The sequence below is a fragment of the Lineus longissimus genome, chromosome 4 (genome assembly GCF_910592395.1).
Source record: "Lineus longissimus chromosome 4, tnLinLong1.2, whole genome shotgun sequence".
In the NCBI taxonomy this organism is placed as follows: domain Eukaryota; kingdom Metazoa; phylum Nemertea; class Pilidiophora; order Heteronemertea; family Lineidae; genus Lineus; species Lineus longissimus.
In genome coordinates, this window is record NC_088311.1 from 3,866,612 (window position 1) to 3,885,032 (window position 18,421).

The 18,421-nt window shown below is 40.6% G+C and overlaps 1 protein-coding gene across 3 annotated transcripts in view; it reads right to left on the bottom strand.

Moving 5' to 3' along the window:
• Positions 1 to 13,832, bottom strand: part of LOC135487189 (KH domain-containing, RNA-binding, signal transduction-associated protein 2-like) — a 35,732-nt gene extending 21,900 nt beyond the window's left edge. For all 3 annotated transcript variants that reach the window (XM_064770678.1, XM_064770677.1, XM_064770676.1), the window contains exons 1-5: positions 13,637 to 13,832; positions 10,508 to 10,638; positions 8,461 to 8,577; positions 2,646 to 2,789; positions 833 to 1,050 (exon numbers count right to left, since the gene is read on the bottom strand). In XM_064770678.1, coding sequence (XP_064626748.1) covers positions 833 to 1,050; positions 2,646 to 2,789; positions 8,461 to 8,577; positions 10,508 to 10,638; positions 13,637 to 13,730 — 704 coding nt within the window. In that variant the 5' untranslated portion in view covers positions 13,731 to 13,832. The remainder of the gene's footprint in view (positions 1 to 832; positions 1,051 to 2,645; positions 2,790 to 8,460; positions 8,578 to 10,507; positions 10,639 to 13,636) is intronic.
• Between the last annotated feature and the right edge of the window lie 4,589 nt (positions 13,833 to 18,421).

Below are 18,421 nucleotides of genomic sequence, written 5' to 3' on the forward strand. Positions count from 1 at the left end.
TACCATTATTCCAACAACGAGTCTGGACTGGAAGCAAGAAATAAGGGACGGCAACCTGCTCCACTCCTTTGTCACGATATAATCATGATTTTATGACACATGACACCGTAACAATATCACCAGACACAGCTTTGATCATAATTTTATTCATAGCCACAGATTGAAAAGAACACAGTCCACCCCTGGATGATAATCCTTAGATATTGCAATGTATCCAAACCAATCAATTTCACATCAGACAAAGGGCCATCTTTTGCCTTCGATGTTCACTGCACACATTGCTAAATATAGGTTTCCTCAGGTCTGAGGCAGCTGTTGGTGACAGACAAAAAGTCGAGCAGTCCAATTCACAGATATGGTATTGTTTATCACTAAAGGATTGCTCAATATTTCAGTACATATTACATATTTGACCATCCTTTGGTAGACCATCATCGAGTAGTATCACACGGTTTCTTCCTATATGACATTACAACACTCATTGTTAGACTTAGAGCTTGAATAATCTCCCCATTATTTTTTATGACCTGAAACTTTCCCTTCCCTCTAAACTGCACCTGCATCCTCCAACAGCCCAATTTATATCACATCATGAGAGCGAGATATGGCGACAGAGAAACACATGATACCAGTAGCTATGGAAATAATACTGGTTATTGTATGGAATTCCCAGAACAATAAGAAAAGTCTATATACAGAGCTGTTATCTCTTGTCCGATTCAGATTATGTTATCAGACACCGTGGGCATGGGCAGGTGATAACCAACATTTACTGAGGTTGTAATGTCTTTATTGAGGCAGTAACCCAATGCCACATCTTTCATTTACATACCTAAGTGGTGGTGCACCCCGTCCTTGTGGCGTTGCTAATAATCCACCTCCACGTCCTATCCTGCCTTGTGGGGGTGCTGCGCCCTGTGGCGGTCCAGGTCGACCTCTACCACGACCCCGAGGAGGTCCCGGAGGAGCGTGCTGGGGACCGACTTCTTCACCGTTCAAATACGCCATTTCTTGCATTTGCTGTTGTCTGATCTCATCATTGTTTGGATCCTGAAAAAGTTCAACGAGGAGAGGAAATGTCTCAGGGTTTGGTGTTCAGGGCTGGAGAGGCAAACATTCACCAGATTTCCTCTGGATGGTTATAACCAGCTCAAACATTCTGACTTAAACTCTCAATAATGCACCAATCCACTCATCATTTTGAAAGGTAATTACCACACAAACTGAAGTAGACTACAGAGATTTAAACTATTTATGAGGCGTTTTTCACCATTCTAACACACTTTCTGGCAATATTGATGACTCAATTAAGTTATCTTAAAGGCCAGAAGCCCCACGCTCAGATTTACCCGGGTATGGCAATTATCTCAAGGTGTGACGTAGCACAGCAGGCCAGTCCCACTTGTCCTAGTTCTCTGTGCTATGAATACATTACACCTATTACTCACCCTTTGCCTTGCCTGTAAACAAATTATAACCCATGTGGAGTTCAGTAAAATTATCACTATAGTTATTTCCAAAATCCGGCAGTGAATTGAATCGCAAAAAAATACAAACACATTGTTTTTGAGTCGGTAGGAAAACAAGTAATCCAAGAGTATGTCATTGCTGTATTACAAACTGAATATTTGCAAACTGAATACTTTATCCATTAACTGAGTCCAAATGTTATCACGATAAGCATAGGTGAGCTTTTTGTAGCCTTTCTTCTGTCGTTGTCGTTGGGATGCACCAGTACCCCCATTGGTATACACAGCAGTGTACTCTCTGTCGACATTTTCGTACATGGGACATATGTGGGAGTGGCAATAAAAGTTTTGTTTCAGAGACACCATGTGCAGCTATCATAAACCAGTGTATTGAAGGAGTGTATAGGAATCAACTTGTCTTATGTCGGCCTATAGGCCCTACCCAGTCACTACTACTAGTAAGACCCAGTCACTACTACTAAAAAGATTGAGAAAATGGATTCATTTATTTGATATAAGTGATTTGTATCAATAGGAATAATATCACTGATGGCTGAGCATTGACTTGGTATGTTGTCTTTATTTTCTTATTGCATGTGATGAGTACAACATGAATACCTAATATTTGAACCAGACTATAGTACAAACCGGGATGTTGGGAATTCCCCCTCTGTAGAAATAACCTTAGCGTAAGAGATCATGTGACTGACTCATCTGTCAGTTGACTATCCAAATATGGCAGACTCCTCCCTCATCTGTCCATCAACCTGATGTACTAACGGTCATTACAGATAAAAATGTTTTAATATCTCATCAACTATACCAAAGGGAGGGCTGTATTTTGACAGACATGCAGATTAGATATTCATGAGTTTGGTAGACAAGTCTGAAGGAAAACTTTGGACTGGTGCCAGAGATATCTGTGAGATTGTTGGAGAAAGTGTCGGAGGTTTGAATGGCCCGGTTATTGGTCACGTGACTGGATGTCAGCCATTAGGAGCTCCTTTTATACCGGCTTCTGGCCTTTAAGACAAGATATAGCAATGTCGATCTTGCAACATGACACCACAGACTAAAAAGACCACCCTCAACTTTCAAATGTATACAATACAACACCGCATGTGCTGCATGCAATTTTGGTATTCAGGGCCAGGGGTATTTCACCGTTCAACTTACGGGTATGAGATATGCTTTGAGCTCAGAGAGAGCGTGTGCTATTCTGGAATGAGCCTCTGAAGCAGGGGCGCTGGCTTCAACAAATACGTGGAGATCCTCTGCCAAATGGGCGTACTTTCCACCTTCTTTCCGACATTCCTCTTCCTGAAAAATATAAGGGGAATATGGACATGATGAAATGAATTAGTGGGCAATATTGGTAGGGCAAAATATGCATTTTGATATTATCCCATCAGCCTGTCCAATAAGAAATGTTATCCCAAAGCCGGTCTTAAATTAAATATGGAAGCAATGCTTCCTCCACACCAACTATGAATAGCTTCATCAAATTCAAATCAATACAGACATGATACCGAATGAGTTAAAAAGCAATAAAGAACTTTCGTATGGCTCCGCAGGTGCCAACTTCGCTCAATCTCAGCTGCGGAGTCGGGTGGCTATTGGAAACCAGCCAATAACCTTGTTGTGATTGAAGCGAGAAATTATGTCATGCAATATAACTACAATTTTTAACAATAGATTGAAGAAATTTCGGATCACACTACATGCCATGCCACATGGATGGGCGCAGAGACAGTTATGCTTGATTGATGACATGAAAATAGACAGATATATGAAGGACAACACAAGAAAGGCAGCTGGTGGCCCTTTCTTGTAAGAACAAAATGATGGTACGATACGGTACCAATTTCATCAGGTATTTGATGGTAGATTTATGACAGAACTTCAAGCAATATCGACCACAGAAGGACCCAATGGTTTTGGCACTTGGACCATAACCAAGTGGTCAATCTCATGCCATGGCTCGATGTTTGGGTAAACCACCCCTTTAAGTTGGGTTCCACCTGGTCAAGATTTTTGCCCCAGAGAGGGTGAGACACACATACAAATCTCTCACAGCAACACCATACTTGGAAGCTTGGTATTTTACTCCGGAGAAAGTCAGCCAACTGCGAGGCATAAAAAATGAAAGCAAGAATCCCGTAAAATTAGACATATTGTGTCTACTCTTCATTAGGTATTGTGAAATCTACACCAGAATATCTATTGCCATAGAAACCAAGACGTTCACCCGACAATATAGCGTAATAAGGTAACACGCCGTTAGAGGAATAGGTCACTTTTTTGTCATCGTTGTTTGTCAACGAAACATGCCTGGTTTGTTCCCAAGCGCAACTTGACATCTAAAGGTTTCCTTCGGTGCGTTTAGACTAATACAGATGTTTCCAATATTGAGCTCACTTATTCTCCATTCAGGCACTTTATCTGTAAAACACATCAAGGGAGTGGGTGTTGCTTTCTAATTTTAACATTTCCACAGGATGCTGCAAAAACTCCTTCTGGTACATTGGCATTTTTCATGAAATATTCCCAGTGAACATGAAAGATAGGATGATGACAGACAATAATCAGATCGTTCTTACCTTGGACCCTCCCCTTTAACTGACTGATATTCTTTAGGCTTCATGCATTGGAAATTATTTTGTAAAAATATGCAAGACTGACATAAGAGAGTTGGTTTATCTACCCCACCGCACATCACAACATCACACCGTGGACATGTCATCGTCAGATGGAATGAATCACAGAGATTAAGCTAATCCTGCTCGCACTTCTGTAAGATGATCAGCAAAGCTATAACTGCCATGTTCATGTTTTCATACAACTTGGTATAGAAAATATGCTGTCAAGATTGACTGCCATGGGCAGAATCGCTTTTGACTAGAAATATGGAGAAGGAGATTCAGATTTTTTAAGACTTCAATGGCACTGGGACATGGTATTGACAATTTATAGAAGGATCAGGCTAAACTGCCAATGGTATAGGGATGGACTGTATTTTGCAAATGTTTTATAGCTCAGATAGCTTTGGACTGCAATCTATCAAACAAGGATATTCCATCTTTTTACAACCTGGCACTCGGAGGGACACCGACAATAGACAGATTAAAGCAATGGCCAATGCTGTCAAGACTAACAGCGATATGTAGGCGAAAGGCTTCCAACTACAAATATCAAACCCTAGCCCAAAGCTGGGAGCTTTATGATTTTAAAAATGTAAGCTAACTGATCAAATAACAGTCAACCCTGTCTAACATGCAAAAACACTATGCAAAACATGCAAAAACACGTCCAAAACATTTTCAGATTATCTTTCAAGTAGGATCAGTACACCTCGATGAAGGGATTTTACAGATTTTTAACATATTGGTAATTGTGCATATAAACACGTCACATGCAACAATGGGATATGGAAAATAAAGTCAAATTTGGTTCCTAAAACCCTTCGAAAGGTGCATTAGGAGGGGTGACACAGGGACATACTGCACACGTGAATGAAGTGCATTCACTAAAGTTTGAAAACATATATTTTTTTGCCAAGCTCTCCAAGGAAATCAGCGATAATTTAATGGCAAAACATCACAATTGAAATAACGAGCAGTCCTTTTACTGTGGCTATAAAAACCTGGAAAAACCTTTTTCCCCCCATTATTTCTGCCTCAAATGACTGCTCTCTTGAGAGTCTACTAATGCATTCTGTGCAACATGTTTGCAATGCCATAACATCAACCAATGAAGCGGGCCACTTGCGCCAAGCATAAGGAGCCTCTGGAGAGGAAGAAATACCATCAATCCATCACTCATTAGTAGTTGGCTGAAATACCATCAATCCATCACTCATTAGTAGTTGGCTGACCTAACCATACACCAAATTCTATTTCTCCTGACCCTCAGACCCTTGTATTTGCGTTCAGCCTTAATACATATCTGTGAAAATCGGAAGGCATACGATACAATACTAGTCGTCAAAGCTGGCTCTCACTTACATTTCTTTCATCAAGCAGCCACATGCTGCAATCCAAGTCGATTCTCATCAGAAATCATTGGAACCAAGCTATTCTGGAAATTGCCACAATTTTGGCACTTAGGGCGACATTGAGTAAATTGCCTCCCAATTTCGAAAAGATGGAATACTAACAAATTGCAGATTCTCCTAATTTCTTTCAGTTGGATGAAAATGCTTGGCGGATTTTTTCTATTACTGATAGGTTGGACAAGAATATATTACATCTGTACACTGATTTTTAGCATGAAATTGGCTAAAAAATAGACATTGATAATGGGAAAAATTCCACTTAGGCCACAGCATTACCTTGTGAAATAAGAAGTAGACCGAACACACAATAAATACTTCGAGCAAACAGCCATGAACAGAAACGAACAATGCATTGATGGAATTGACCAATAATTGAGTAATTTAGGTTGAGAATCAACATGGCATAAAGGACACGAAAATATGGCAGTATAATACGATACCTAAATCAATATTAATCCGATATTGAATTCAGCTTTGTCTGAATAGTGAAGGACCGGCACTGATAATTTTGGTGGTGAATTATAATGCACTAGGAGGTAGCAAATTTTTCAGGATATAGAAATATTCAAAGTTCCATGTTGCTTGCTCAGCGCTTATCATCCCCGAGCGAAGTTAGGAGCAGCTACAAAGATTTGAAAGTCTGAAGTCCAGCTCTCTACTTCTACACTATCACACTTCCCAAGACACAGCAAAACACTTGAACATACCAGTCTGAGCTCCAGCCAGCCAGTGATTTCATCAAGTCACAACTCAAACATTCAAATCAACCAATATCAGGTCAGGTGGGCTTCAGCACACCACAAAAAGTTGATCAAGATGCTTTTGGAGTAGCGCAATTTCCGCGATGTATCCGCAAATAGCGACGACAGAAAAACTGCAGGGCATGTGTGCCTTGTGATGTGAATAGAAATCAGATCTCTACACCAATCTTTGAAAAAAGATGCAACAGAAACAGAATCTCTGAAACGTTGTCTTCCAATACATGACATGCAGTGCCGCCAAATTGGATGGCCAACATATGACCATGGATGGCAAAATGATGTGCCCACGTGTTAAATCTATTGGCAATAGTTCGCTGGCATCAGCTCAGAGTGGCGCACTTAAAAGCTCCGGTCTTGGATCCATCATCATGAGCCAGATTGGCCAGGTCTACCTGATGCTTCTCACCTCCCACACCTGGCAGAACATGCCGATTCACAAGATGCTCATTGCCAACAATCAATTTCATTAGTCTCGAGGCAGAATTGCCAATACCTGACATGCCAAGCCGAATAAACTGCAGTTGCTGATGATGAAGAGAAGTCAGGATTGTATGAAGAACGTACATTCCATCCTGGTGGTTGCCACCCCACATGATGATTTCATTACCTTGAACCTTTAGAAATCAGTGGCATTTATCCTGAAGTAGTGCCTTAGCCAAGGATTTTGAGAAACTGATTTGTTAGCCAATCCGATGTGTACATATTCTGAGTGTGGGTGAACATACATGTACCACAATGGTACAACATTGCTGGATAAAGAGTGCAAGGATAGCATCCAGACAGTCAGTGATATTGAATAATTCAATAATTGATGAATAGAATTCCAAATCTAGAGATATGGAATTCTAAAGTCAGCTTGACACTGACAGCACACACTTAAACTGAAGTACACATGGTAGAAACGACGACTTTAGAACAGTCCTTCGTATACAAAATGGGCTTATTACCTGATTAATGAAAATAGCTGAAAGGCGCTAATAGCCATCATAACCGAGATCCTGATGAAATTACGTTTTACTGTCACTTTTATAGCAGAATGGCTAAACATCCTAAATCTAATCAATATGATGTACGCATCATACATGTCATGTGTGTATGTCTCTGCAATAGCTTTATACAGACATGACAGATTTGAATGAGTATACTGTACTGCTCATTTTTTTTTGTCAGACATATTTATGCAAAAGGCCATGGTTTTGGACAAGTTTTCAACTCATCCAACAAAAGTGAAAAGTGTGTAAAAGCAGTGGTATCTTGTGTTGTAAAGATTGAAGTTCGGCAACAAAATGAAATGGACCTTGCATCTACCATACTTTAGGGATTCTGCGTACCAAATGTACCAATTCTATGTTTGCCTAATTGTGGCGAGTCAAACTGAGATCGAATTGGCTGAATCCATTTCACTGCTGATCCCCTAAGGCAATTTGTTCTCCACAGACAGCCACGGATCCAGGAGACACAGCCATATATCTAGGGAGTGTCACATGAGATAACAAAGCAAAACCATGGATACTCTAATAATACTGTAGCAAGATCAGCACTACTTTTATTACAATGGGAAACAAGAGGACAAAATCGTTCATACTGTAGCTTACCAACTTTTCGCACAGTAGTTATTTTTGCGAGTTGATAAAACTTTGAAAAATATGAACATTTTCATGATTTTGATTTCAAGATTGAAAACTTTGGCTTTTACAACAAAAAAATAAATTATTATAGTTAACATTTGCACAAAAATTAAATGCCTGCGATAGTTTGGTGGTTTTCAGTGAGATAATTGAGCTTTGCTCTCAATGAACAGAAGAGAACGAAACTTCAGACTATGTTTTTATGCCCGGGGTGGGGGGAGGGCGGGGATTGTGCGTTCTATTGTGCTTGTAGTTGTTAGGTCTATTTGTGTTCGAAATAAAAACATACATGAATGGATTGATAGGGAGCATAGAGTGCTTGTGTATTGATGGTGCACCTGTGCATTGCAGTCAATTTCATGTTTGTAGTTAGTAATAAGCAGGGACTGATTCATCAATTCCTTAAACTAACTCACAACCAAGGAGAAAGCACATCATGCGACCTTGAAACTCTGACTGGCAAGGACGTGGCTCTCTGGACCCTATCGCCAGTAGTCCCTTCACTCCACTCAATGCTGGAGTGTAGCACCGAGAGCATATTTACCTACCTTAGCTTTATCCCGCATAGATCCACGGCCAAGGATGGCCATTTTTGTCTTTGTCTCATCCTGGAGGCGTTTCAGGGTGTGCCCCTTCGGCCCAAGTAACTTGCCTACAAAATTGAACTGCAAAGAGAACAAGAGACATGAGATCAGAGAGAAAAGGACCAGGGTGAAGAAAGGGATATCATGAGTGAGCGGGGGGAGTTAACGGTGGTTGAAGAGGTCGTGTCTGTTTTTTGGACTCTTTTTTGAAACCTTGAAGCCTTGTTCTCAATTTGTTTTATAACTTAAACTATTGTTTAAAGTCCATTCTTTTGACTCTATCAAATGATCATTCATTGTATTTTTTATATGAACAAACTATTCTCTAAAAGTTTTGTTTTTACACGTATGTGAAAACTAGGCTGCCAAACACAAACACTCATCGCCAATAAAAAGCATTTGTGAAATTTTTTTAAATTTCAATTCAATTATCAGTGTTCTTCAAAGGCAACAAACTGACAACTCAAGTGTCTTTGACAAGGATGTCCAGAGAAAGAAAGGACAACTGAGTCTTGTGAGTATCAAAATCTACATGTATTTGTAATAATGAAAATTTTATGACTTGGCAGCAATAGTTTATATATTGTAATGCATGTATCTTTACCATTTTGTGTCAAGAGAGCTGATTCTATTGTAAAAATTATAGTTCGAATATGATTGTCAGTAATGAGGCTGAATATTGTTGTTGTAAAAGTTAAACAGATCTACATGTATTATAGGCAACTTTTTTGTTTTACTGGTTCTCAACTGTAGGCTAACACGAACAGTGCTGCAAATAATAATACTTACAGTAGAAATTATGATAACAATCAACGAAATAACAAGGCAAAAAGCAAAATGATTAGCTGGTTTCGAACATGGCCTTGGCCAAAAAATCATACAGAATGGGTATCTATCTACCTTTTTAATGCTATGCTGGTATTTGTGTGTGTATAGTACATGTACATTACCAGTCAATTTTAGAAAGAATTCTAGAGGACAAAACCCTCCATCACTAATGTATAATTTACTGAGTTCCTTTAAAAAGAAATCTGAAAATATCATAATCGTATGGTAGAATATTTGTTCACATTTTGTGAAGCATACCATAACTTTCTTCAATACAGGAACATTTCAAGAAAGATGAACTCATTTTATACAAAAGTGCCTGGACCATTTCTTCCCACTCATGAATTAACCATAATAATATTTTTGTTATAGACAGTTCTATCTGATACACAGTTTATCCTCTTGCCTAAATATTATTTTCAACACAGTTTGCTTAATTCACTTTACATGTACACTGTAATGTTCAGGTACCTTGTACCAAGTTTTTGTATACCAGATGAGAAAGTCTTCTGGACTGAATACATGCAAGTAGAAACCCTATTTTTATACAATGTATGCACTTAGTTTCATGAGCAGCTACAAAAACCATGGCATAGCACACAAGGTGTATTTCCGCATTTTGGGATAGGCATTTTCCATTCAGTGTCCAATCAAGTTCTGATTAACTTTCTTTGGGAAATAAAGTGCCCCACATTGATGAGGCGACCTCTCAAAATTCTCAAATCTTATTTCTTATGGCACCCTGCACATCACAAACGGTAGTCAGGTTATTTCACTACCGAGGTATCACACTTGCACTTCTCACTAGCTGAGGTTTTTAAGTCTTATATATTAGACACATTTTTGAATTCTGATTGCACAAAACTATTTCTGTTCAGAAGGACATATATTTGAGATCGACAAGTAAAAGTAACTAAGTCTGATAAACATACGCTGATTTTTGTGTTAGACAGTGAAGTTTTATGAGAATTTACAAAATGTTTTAGTGATACAAAGTCAAAGAGAAGGTGCGTGCAGCAGTGGCTCACTGATTTGGTTAGCGAACGACCGACTTGGTTCAACAACGTTTTAATGTAACATTTCGAAATCAGTGAGCCACTTTTGGTGCAGATTTTAGCCATTTTAAAAACCATGCTTTTCTAATTGAGGATGTCTACGTTTGACATTTAATTGTTAAACTTACCTTGGGAAACTGTTTGATAGGGATCGTGACTTTTTCAGATACTTTAATGGGTTTGTCAGTTGAAACGTCAGTGAGGGGTTTACTGGCCTCTTGCGGGGCAGTTTTACCACCATTTTGAATTCTCTGTATTTCTGAAAAAAATATTATTTCATATAAGTTTGACCAGTTTAGTTATTTATTTCTCAATTAACTCAAATCATGACAGTTCGATTACACAACAACAAACACTTCGGGCTGTCTCTCGAATTATGTTCTGAATTTATGGTTAAACAAGCCATTTTACTTTTAATTCAACCACATGTTCCATGAATGATTTGATTTAATTTTTTGTGCAAATCTATTTCCCACATTTTTAGATGTAATTTAGAGAGTTTTAAACAGAACATGCTTGTTTTTGTAGCAAAACTTTGGATTTTTAAGTCCTGATGTGAGGATGTACATGTACATTTTATTTTTTATCGATTTACATGAAATATTCTTAGAATAGTCTGTGTCCTATATATCAACTTTAAAGTTTTTTTGACACAAGATGGTGTATTTATTCGAGAACAAATTTCAATTTTCAGCCCTTACATAATTCATGGAACTTAATTTCCATCTGGAATTTTATCAGCCAACAAAATGGAGGATAATAGACCAGATGTGCACTGAATTGGTTAAAACAACATACAAAATTCACAAAATAAACACCAGAAAATGTGCAAGCATTAATTAAATTTTATCACCAATCAGGATATTTGCAGATAATACAATATTTTAGTAAAATTATGCAAGCAACATAATGCAATGTCTATGATTAGATTTTGCTCTGAAAATCCTTTTATATTCTGTATCTGATATTGTGAAATGAAAATCAGTGTGAGTAAATACTGGGAGCAAACATTGCCACCGTAACAATCAGCCTACGATTGTATGAATTTCTTAATATAAAGATTGCTGCTGCTCTTTTCAATGAAAACGAATTTCAGCATTATTTGGGGTGGTTGACTTCTGGACATACGTCCAAGGTGTATGTCTGGTGAACTGACTGTGTAACGCGTTTAGTATTTTGTAACAAAAAAAATTGGAGTGTAATTGTAGAAAGTTGTGAAATTGTTGAAAAAGTGTCATCACAAGAGCACTGCACCTTTATCTGAAAAAAAAACCATTACAAAGAGATGGAACAAGCAGGGTGGCTGAAACAAAATGCTTTGTTAATGCCTTGTACAGAGAGCTGTCCGGAATTCAAGTTCAGTCAAAAAAGCAAGCACTAGAGTGTAGAGGTCTTGGGATTGGTCACCTCAACCGGCCATTGACTTCGGACCATTTTATTGTCCTTTATAGCAGGTTTGCCGCCCGTCAAAGCTATCATACATTTTTACTTCAGAGACCAAATTTTGATTCCAGGGAGTGATAGCAGCATGCCGATTTACACTTGTATTGGTGCTGCGCATCAGAGTCTACTCCTTCACCACGAATCAAATCTGCAAGACCAGGCATCAGGAGGACAAGCATGTTCGACAGTATTAAGGAGTGCGTGACAAAAGTCCTACCGACTCTGTTGGTGAAGGAGAAGTGGTAGCGGAAGCAATTTCAAAACAATCCTTGCATAATTGGAGAATTAGAAAGCACAAATAAAGTACACACATATCACAGACAATGAAACTTTTTGGAAAACGTTACTCCATACCGCAGCATCAACATACTTGTTCATTACCATGGATGAATGATGAGAGGTTGGGAGCTTAGAATTTCTTCAGCCCTTGAAGTTGCACCTTGCATCAGTGAATATGACAGTGACACCCTCCTTTCCAGATCTCTGCACAAGTCATGTGATGGTAGTCGTTTACTACATCAAATTCACACTCCATTCAGAACAGCATGGGTTGCCACTTCACCACAATATATATATACATGGACAAATTATGAAAGCTGAATATTGATTAAGCTGGTGGTCAGGAGTAATTTTCTGCAAATGAGCCAGCTTGGCAGGTGCTAGAACAACCACTCTATGAAACAATACTGATATAATACTTGAATGATGTTCTGGTGAGAGGCGGTATTCTCGCCAATAACCACAGCTTTATAATGTTATCTATCATGATAGATAGTTTTTCTTCCAGACACTCAGAAGGGCAGGGAATTTCGGCACCCAGAAAATGCATTAGCTGTTCAAAAAAAAGGCGGGGATACTCTTTTAGAGAGGGCAGGGTGCTGAATGAGTATTTTTGCCAAGAAGAAACACTAAATAGGACTTCCTCTCTCCTGGCTACTAAAAACAACCTAAATGACTGATAAGATGAGCTTTTATCTTATCAGTCATCAAATTATGATTTCCACAGAGCTGCTTGAATTACAACGATTACCAAATCCGACAAATCACTACACTGTGTATTTGATTGTCCTAATAATACCATCTGTACTGAATTCGGCAATAAGTCATACAGAACAGTTTTACAGACAACTGCGGGGAACCATAGATCAAATTAACAAACAGTAGGCCATCATGTGAAAGAATTCAAAATCTAACGCCATTGAAAATACAATTTTATTCGTGAAATAAATCATGCTAGAAAATTTTACAGCCACCCTGACCAACGGCCAACCCCCCCCCCCCCCATGCACAACAAAGAGTGAGACTAGATTTGGCATCCTCATCCTTCATAATTAGTTCATGATCATCCTGGTCTAGTGTTACATAAGCGAATACAACGTTTCAATCACACATGGTATGAAATCGACAACGCTTTACCATCTTACAAAAGCCCTGACAATGATTGGGGTTGACCAACAGCCAACCCCCCCCCCCCCCCCATGCACAACAAAGAGTGAGACTAGATTTGGCATCCTCATCCTTCATAAGTTCATGATCATCCTGGTCTAGTGATGAATCACTGTTACATACGAATACAACATTTCAATCACACATGGTATGAAATCGAGAACGCTTTACCATCTTACAAAAGCCCCGACAATGTTTGTATTCTCCTGTTTTATTGTGTATAGTAAGAATTGGTAAGGAAGGGAAGGAAAAGGAAAAGGAAAACAGTAGCACATGCAAGAAGAAAACCGCGCCGGGTTCCCACAGAAAGCCGGACCGGACAATGAACGGCGAAGGAGATTGAAAATTTAACAAGGAAGCTAACTTACCCTCTTCTACAAGGCGGGATGTGTGGGTAAATGAGGGTCCTAAACTATTCCTTTCGTTCTGCAATTCCGTCTGGTAGTCCGGGGAATCTGCCATTTTGATAGAATTCCGCAGAAGTGTGTTATTTCAGTGAAATCTCACTACAAACTGCTAAAACGTTGACTTGGCTCCAAGATTGCAACTTTCCTGAAGTTCCGATGTCCTCCAATTTTGTGGGGGAAATCAAACATGGCCGTTCGTCGGTGCAAATGACGTCACGGCGTGGAATTCCATTCATTAGCGTGTCAGTATCTATTTTAAGATCATACTCACGTGTTGTTGTTTACGTTTTGGACTTCGTTGTTCAGAAGGCGTGGCTTGAGGTTGTGAATCGAACATTTGTATCACTTTCCGTTTACAGATGCTCATGTTTGAGCATATTGACTTAATCTTTGCTTATTAATATCAATATGAATATGGCTTGACTGTGGGGTATAATATACCTACGTCAAGTCACTTACCGGGAAACCTTATCACGACATGCTTAGGCCATGGGAATGATTGATCTGGTTTAACCCCCCTCCCTTTCACCGTCCCCAAAAATCTGTGCCTGAATTGAGATGCCCGGATATTAAGACAGTTGAAGTAACTTGCCCCTACTAATGCAGTATAAATAATGAGATAACAGCGATTGCACCCCCCCCCCCCCCCCCACTCCTAGCACGGATACTAACTAGACGGGTTAACTATCTGTCGCAGAACAAATCATTCCCGCCAAAAAATTAGGAACTTTTTCACTCAGCAGCCTGGTTTATATCAGCACCGATAGTGGCGCTCAGGTCACATTATCCCGACTCGGATCTAATAATAGATTTTGTGGGAAAATACCTTCCCCCATAAAATTTGTGGACATCGGAACTTTAGGGAAATTGCCTCCAAGATGGCTCGGTAAAGGGGCCAAACAACACACACATGAGAATTGGGTTCATGGGGAAATAAATCGCCTACAAATATAAATTCTTATCAGATTTTTCAGATTTTACTCCTAAAAATGACTTTTAACGTATTTTCAATTGTATTTTGTTACTTTATGTAGCTGTGGTAAGAAATTGCTAATTAGTAAAACGCGGAGTAATACAAGATCTGATCGCTTTGCCATCTGTTGACAGCAAATGGAACTGAAATATGTCTTCATTTGGTAATCAATGAAGAGGGACGGACAGCCAGCTGCTAACTCGATCGAACAGAGACAGAAGGCTTTTAATTTCTGAATGCATCGTCCAAATTCAATCTGAGGCTGCCTGGTATTCTAAAACAAAGCAATCACAGAAAGGGTGGTCCAGAAACTTGCAAATATCTGTCACAACCAGTCTTTCACCAAGATCTGTTGTCATAACAACAGTCATAGCCCACAAAAACCCAACAGCTCAAGTCACTTTCATTAAATCATTGCCACACAATATGACCATGGCCATACAGGCTGATCATTGTCAAAGTGTACTGCAAGGACTAGTCACATCCAGCAGACGCATGGGAGATCAGTTCAGGAACAGAGCCACTTCCTTCAGACCTCTCAACCAAGGCTACTTTCCTACCTTCCAATAAATGGTAAAGCTAATTTTGTCTTGCACAGTATGCGACATATTCACACACATTCTTGTAAAATAGGCCATGAGAATGACTGTCAAGAAGTCACCCAGTATCACAGCTGTCCACTTGGCCAATCCAAGTCATTTGAAGCTGGCTTTTTCGAAGTATTGGCAATCCCTACTATACTGACAATGTCAGTAGACAGAGCCTGAGACAGTGGAGCAGTACAGGCTTAGGGAGTGTCCTGGTTGCAAGTCAAAGCCTGGGACTGTAGGAAGTGACCAATTTGCCATAGTCACAGCCTGAGACAGTGGAGCGGCGCAGGCTTAGGAAGTGTCTTGGTTGCAAGTCAAGACCTGAGACTGCAGGAAGAGACCAATTTGCCATAGTCACAGCCTGAGACAGTGGAGCAGTACAGGCTTAGAAAGTGTCCTGGTTGCAAGTCAAAACCTGGGACTGTCGGAAGATACCAATTTGCCATAGTCACAGCCTGAGACAGTGGAACAGTACAGGCTTAGGAAGTGTCCTGGTTGCAAGTCACAACCTGGGACTGCAGGAAGAGACCAATTTGCCATAGTCACAGCCTGAGACAGTGGAACGGTACAGGCTTAGGAAGTGTCCTGGTCGCAAGTCACCACCTGGAACTGCAGGAAGAGACCAATTTGTCAGAGTCACAGCCTGAGACAGTGGAGCTGTACAGGCTTAGAAAGTGTCCTAGTTGCCAGTCGCATGGACCCTTCATGAAGCATAAGCTTCGGAAGTGCCCTGCTTACCACAGTTACAACATGGAACAGCATATCCCTTCTGCGAAAGAGCTGGGACAGTCACAAAGATCGAATTACGCCTTAGCACCTCCGCCACGTTGCCACCATGTTGAAGGTGATAAGGGTGAGGGTGAGGGTGACTTGCCACAACCAGACCAGATCAAGCCTGGCATCTCCACTGTGTTCTCCATTTTGCATCACCACGATTCGGACATGACAACTGTACTGCATTGACTGTTCCAGTTGGCATCTTTTGCCTTTGGGAAAGAACCTTTTATCAGTTGTCTGGGATTATGGGGTTATGATGTGCTCTGAAGCATGTCGTGCTAATTCCACTTGAGACATCAAAAGTCCCTCTGCTATCATTTTATTGTATGGTTGTACTGTTTTGTCTGGTAAAGCTGGATGAGAAGCAAGGCAACAACCTTCATATGGGGCATACAGGTTTAGTGTTCTCGCAGCAACGGTTACAACCTGAGACAGACGGATTCCCTTCATGTGGTATACATGCTTAGGAAGTCTCTTAGTTGCCACATTCGGAACCGGAGCAGTAGACTAGATCCCTTCATGAGACAGACTGCTCCCTTCATAAGACAAAACAGGTGTGGAAAGTGTCCTAGACGCCAGTCACAACACGAGTCAGTAGGGTAGATCCTGTCATGTGGCATACAGGTTTGTTAGGTGTCCTACTTGCCAGTCACAACCCGAGACAGTAGATTACATCCCTTCATGTTGGCACACACAGGCTTGATTAAAGATGTTGTTATTTGGGAGTCACACAGCCCCAGACAGTAAGAGCACATGTACATGTATATCCCTTTTAGCAGCGAACAGGCTAAGGAAATGTCCTTGGTGCTTGTCACAACCTGAGACAGTAGTGTGGCACACATGCTTAGGAAGGGGCCGAGGTGTCTGTCACAACTTGAGCCAGGAGAGCAGATCCCTCCATGTGGTATCTGGCTTAGGATGTGTCCCAGCTGCGAATCACAACCTCTAGCAGTAGATTAAGCGCCAGCCATTTTGTAACAACCTTATCATGAATGTACTGAGACAAGGCAAATGGCCTTTTCTTGACTGGCATGAATTCAGACTTTTGTTCTCCTGGGCCATCCAGTAGTAAATGCAGACACCTGTCAGGGTTGGCTCTGTGAATTTTTTCCTCCTAGCCACTTTTTAGTCAAGTGGCTGTCACTTTTAGCCATATTAAGTCAGCTCCAGCCTTCGCCGATCGTTTGTCCATCTTGACGCAAGGGCCCAAAGCGCCGCGTAGCGGCAAAAAAATTGAAGCTGGCAAAACATTTATAACGGGTCACCGTGGACTTATAGCGCATTTACGGGGTTGCATCTATTTTGCTTTATAGTGTCACCAGGAAAGAAAAGCATGCGACCTAACGCCGATCTATTTGTATAAAGTGATAATTGGAAGGTATATAGTAGGAAATATCAATAAAATAATCATTCCATGTCGTCTTTTGAGGGCATTTTTGATTGTAAAAAATATATGTGTACGTCACCGGAGTCTCTGCAATGATAATTTCATCACAGCATCTCGCGCAAGTAGAAGTTCTTTACCTATTAGTTCTTCACTTATTAGTCTGGCGCAAAGCCAGACGTTTTCCATTACGATTTCACTACGGTGTTTGACCAGAAGGAGCAGTGCGCGAGATATGCTAATGAGCAGACTTCCCTCGCTTGAGTTTCGGAAAAATGTTCCATATCGCGCTAAGCTGACCACTGCTGACCATGACAGGCGTGCATTCGACTGGTACAGGTTGGAACTGAACATTGAATATGCTGGTGGTGACGTTTTCTGATGAGAAGTTGGTCGTGACTGATGCAGTATCCTTGGACTTGTCCACAGCATCGTTCAATCATTGCTCTCTGAGCTGGCTTGATTCTGTACTTACCCAAATACTGAGACCAAATGCCTGTTGACTGTGCTTTAAGAGAGACTGGCGCCATGCCTAGTCTCTCTTAAAGCGCAGTCAACAGACACCAACCCCCTCAGACTCAGACGCCCAAGAGCCACAGAGCCACCACAAACGCCCAACCCTTCATGCTACCTTAATACTTCTGGTTGCCGACCTAGCCCACAGTAACATGTGCGGGAAGAGCAGCCCGCCAGTACTGAGAATAGCAAATCAACGAACGATTCGAGGAACCCGTGACCGGAGACTCCATGGCAACGACGCGAGCGCGAAACTAGCCGATAATGTATGCGTAAGGCGACCAGCAGCGCCACCAAAATCACTGTAGCGGCAACGGGTAGAACTACAATGCAGACGATAGCAACCACGTGATAGCGCGGCCACCCACAAATATGATAGTTTGACTGACTAACGATCGTTCCTTGGTGCATTTGCTGTGGAAGTGGATCTTTTTGACAGACAATTTTCTTGATTGGAGTAGAATCTTCCAATGATTAAAATCAAGGGAATAAAAAACAAAAGCTGC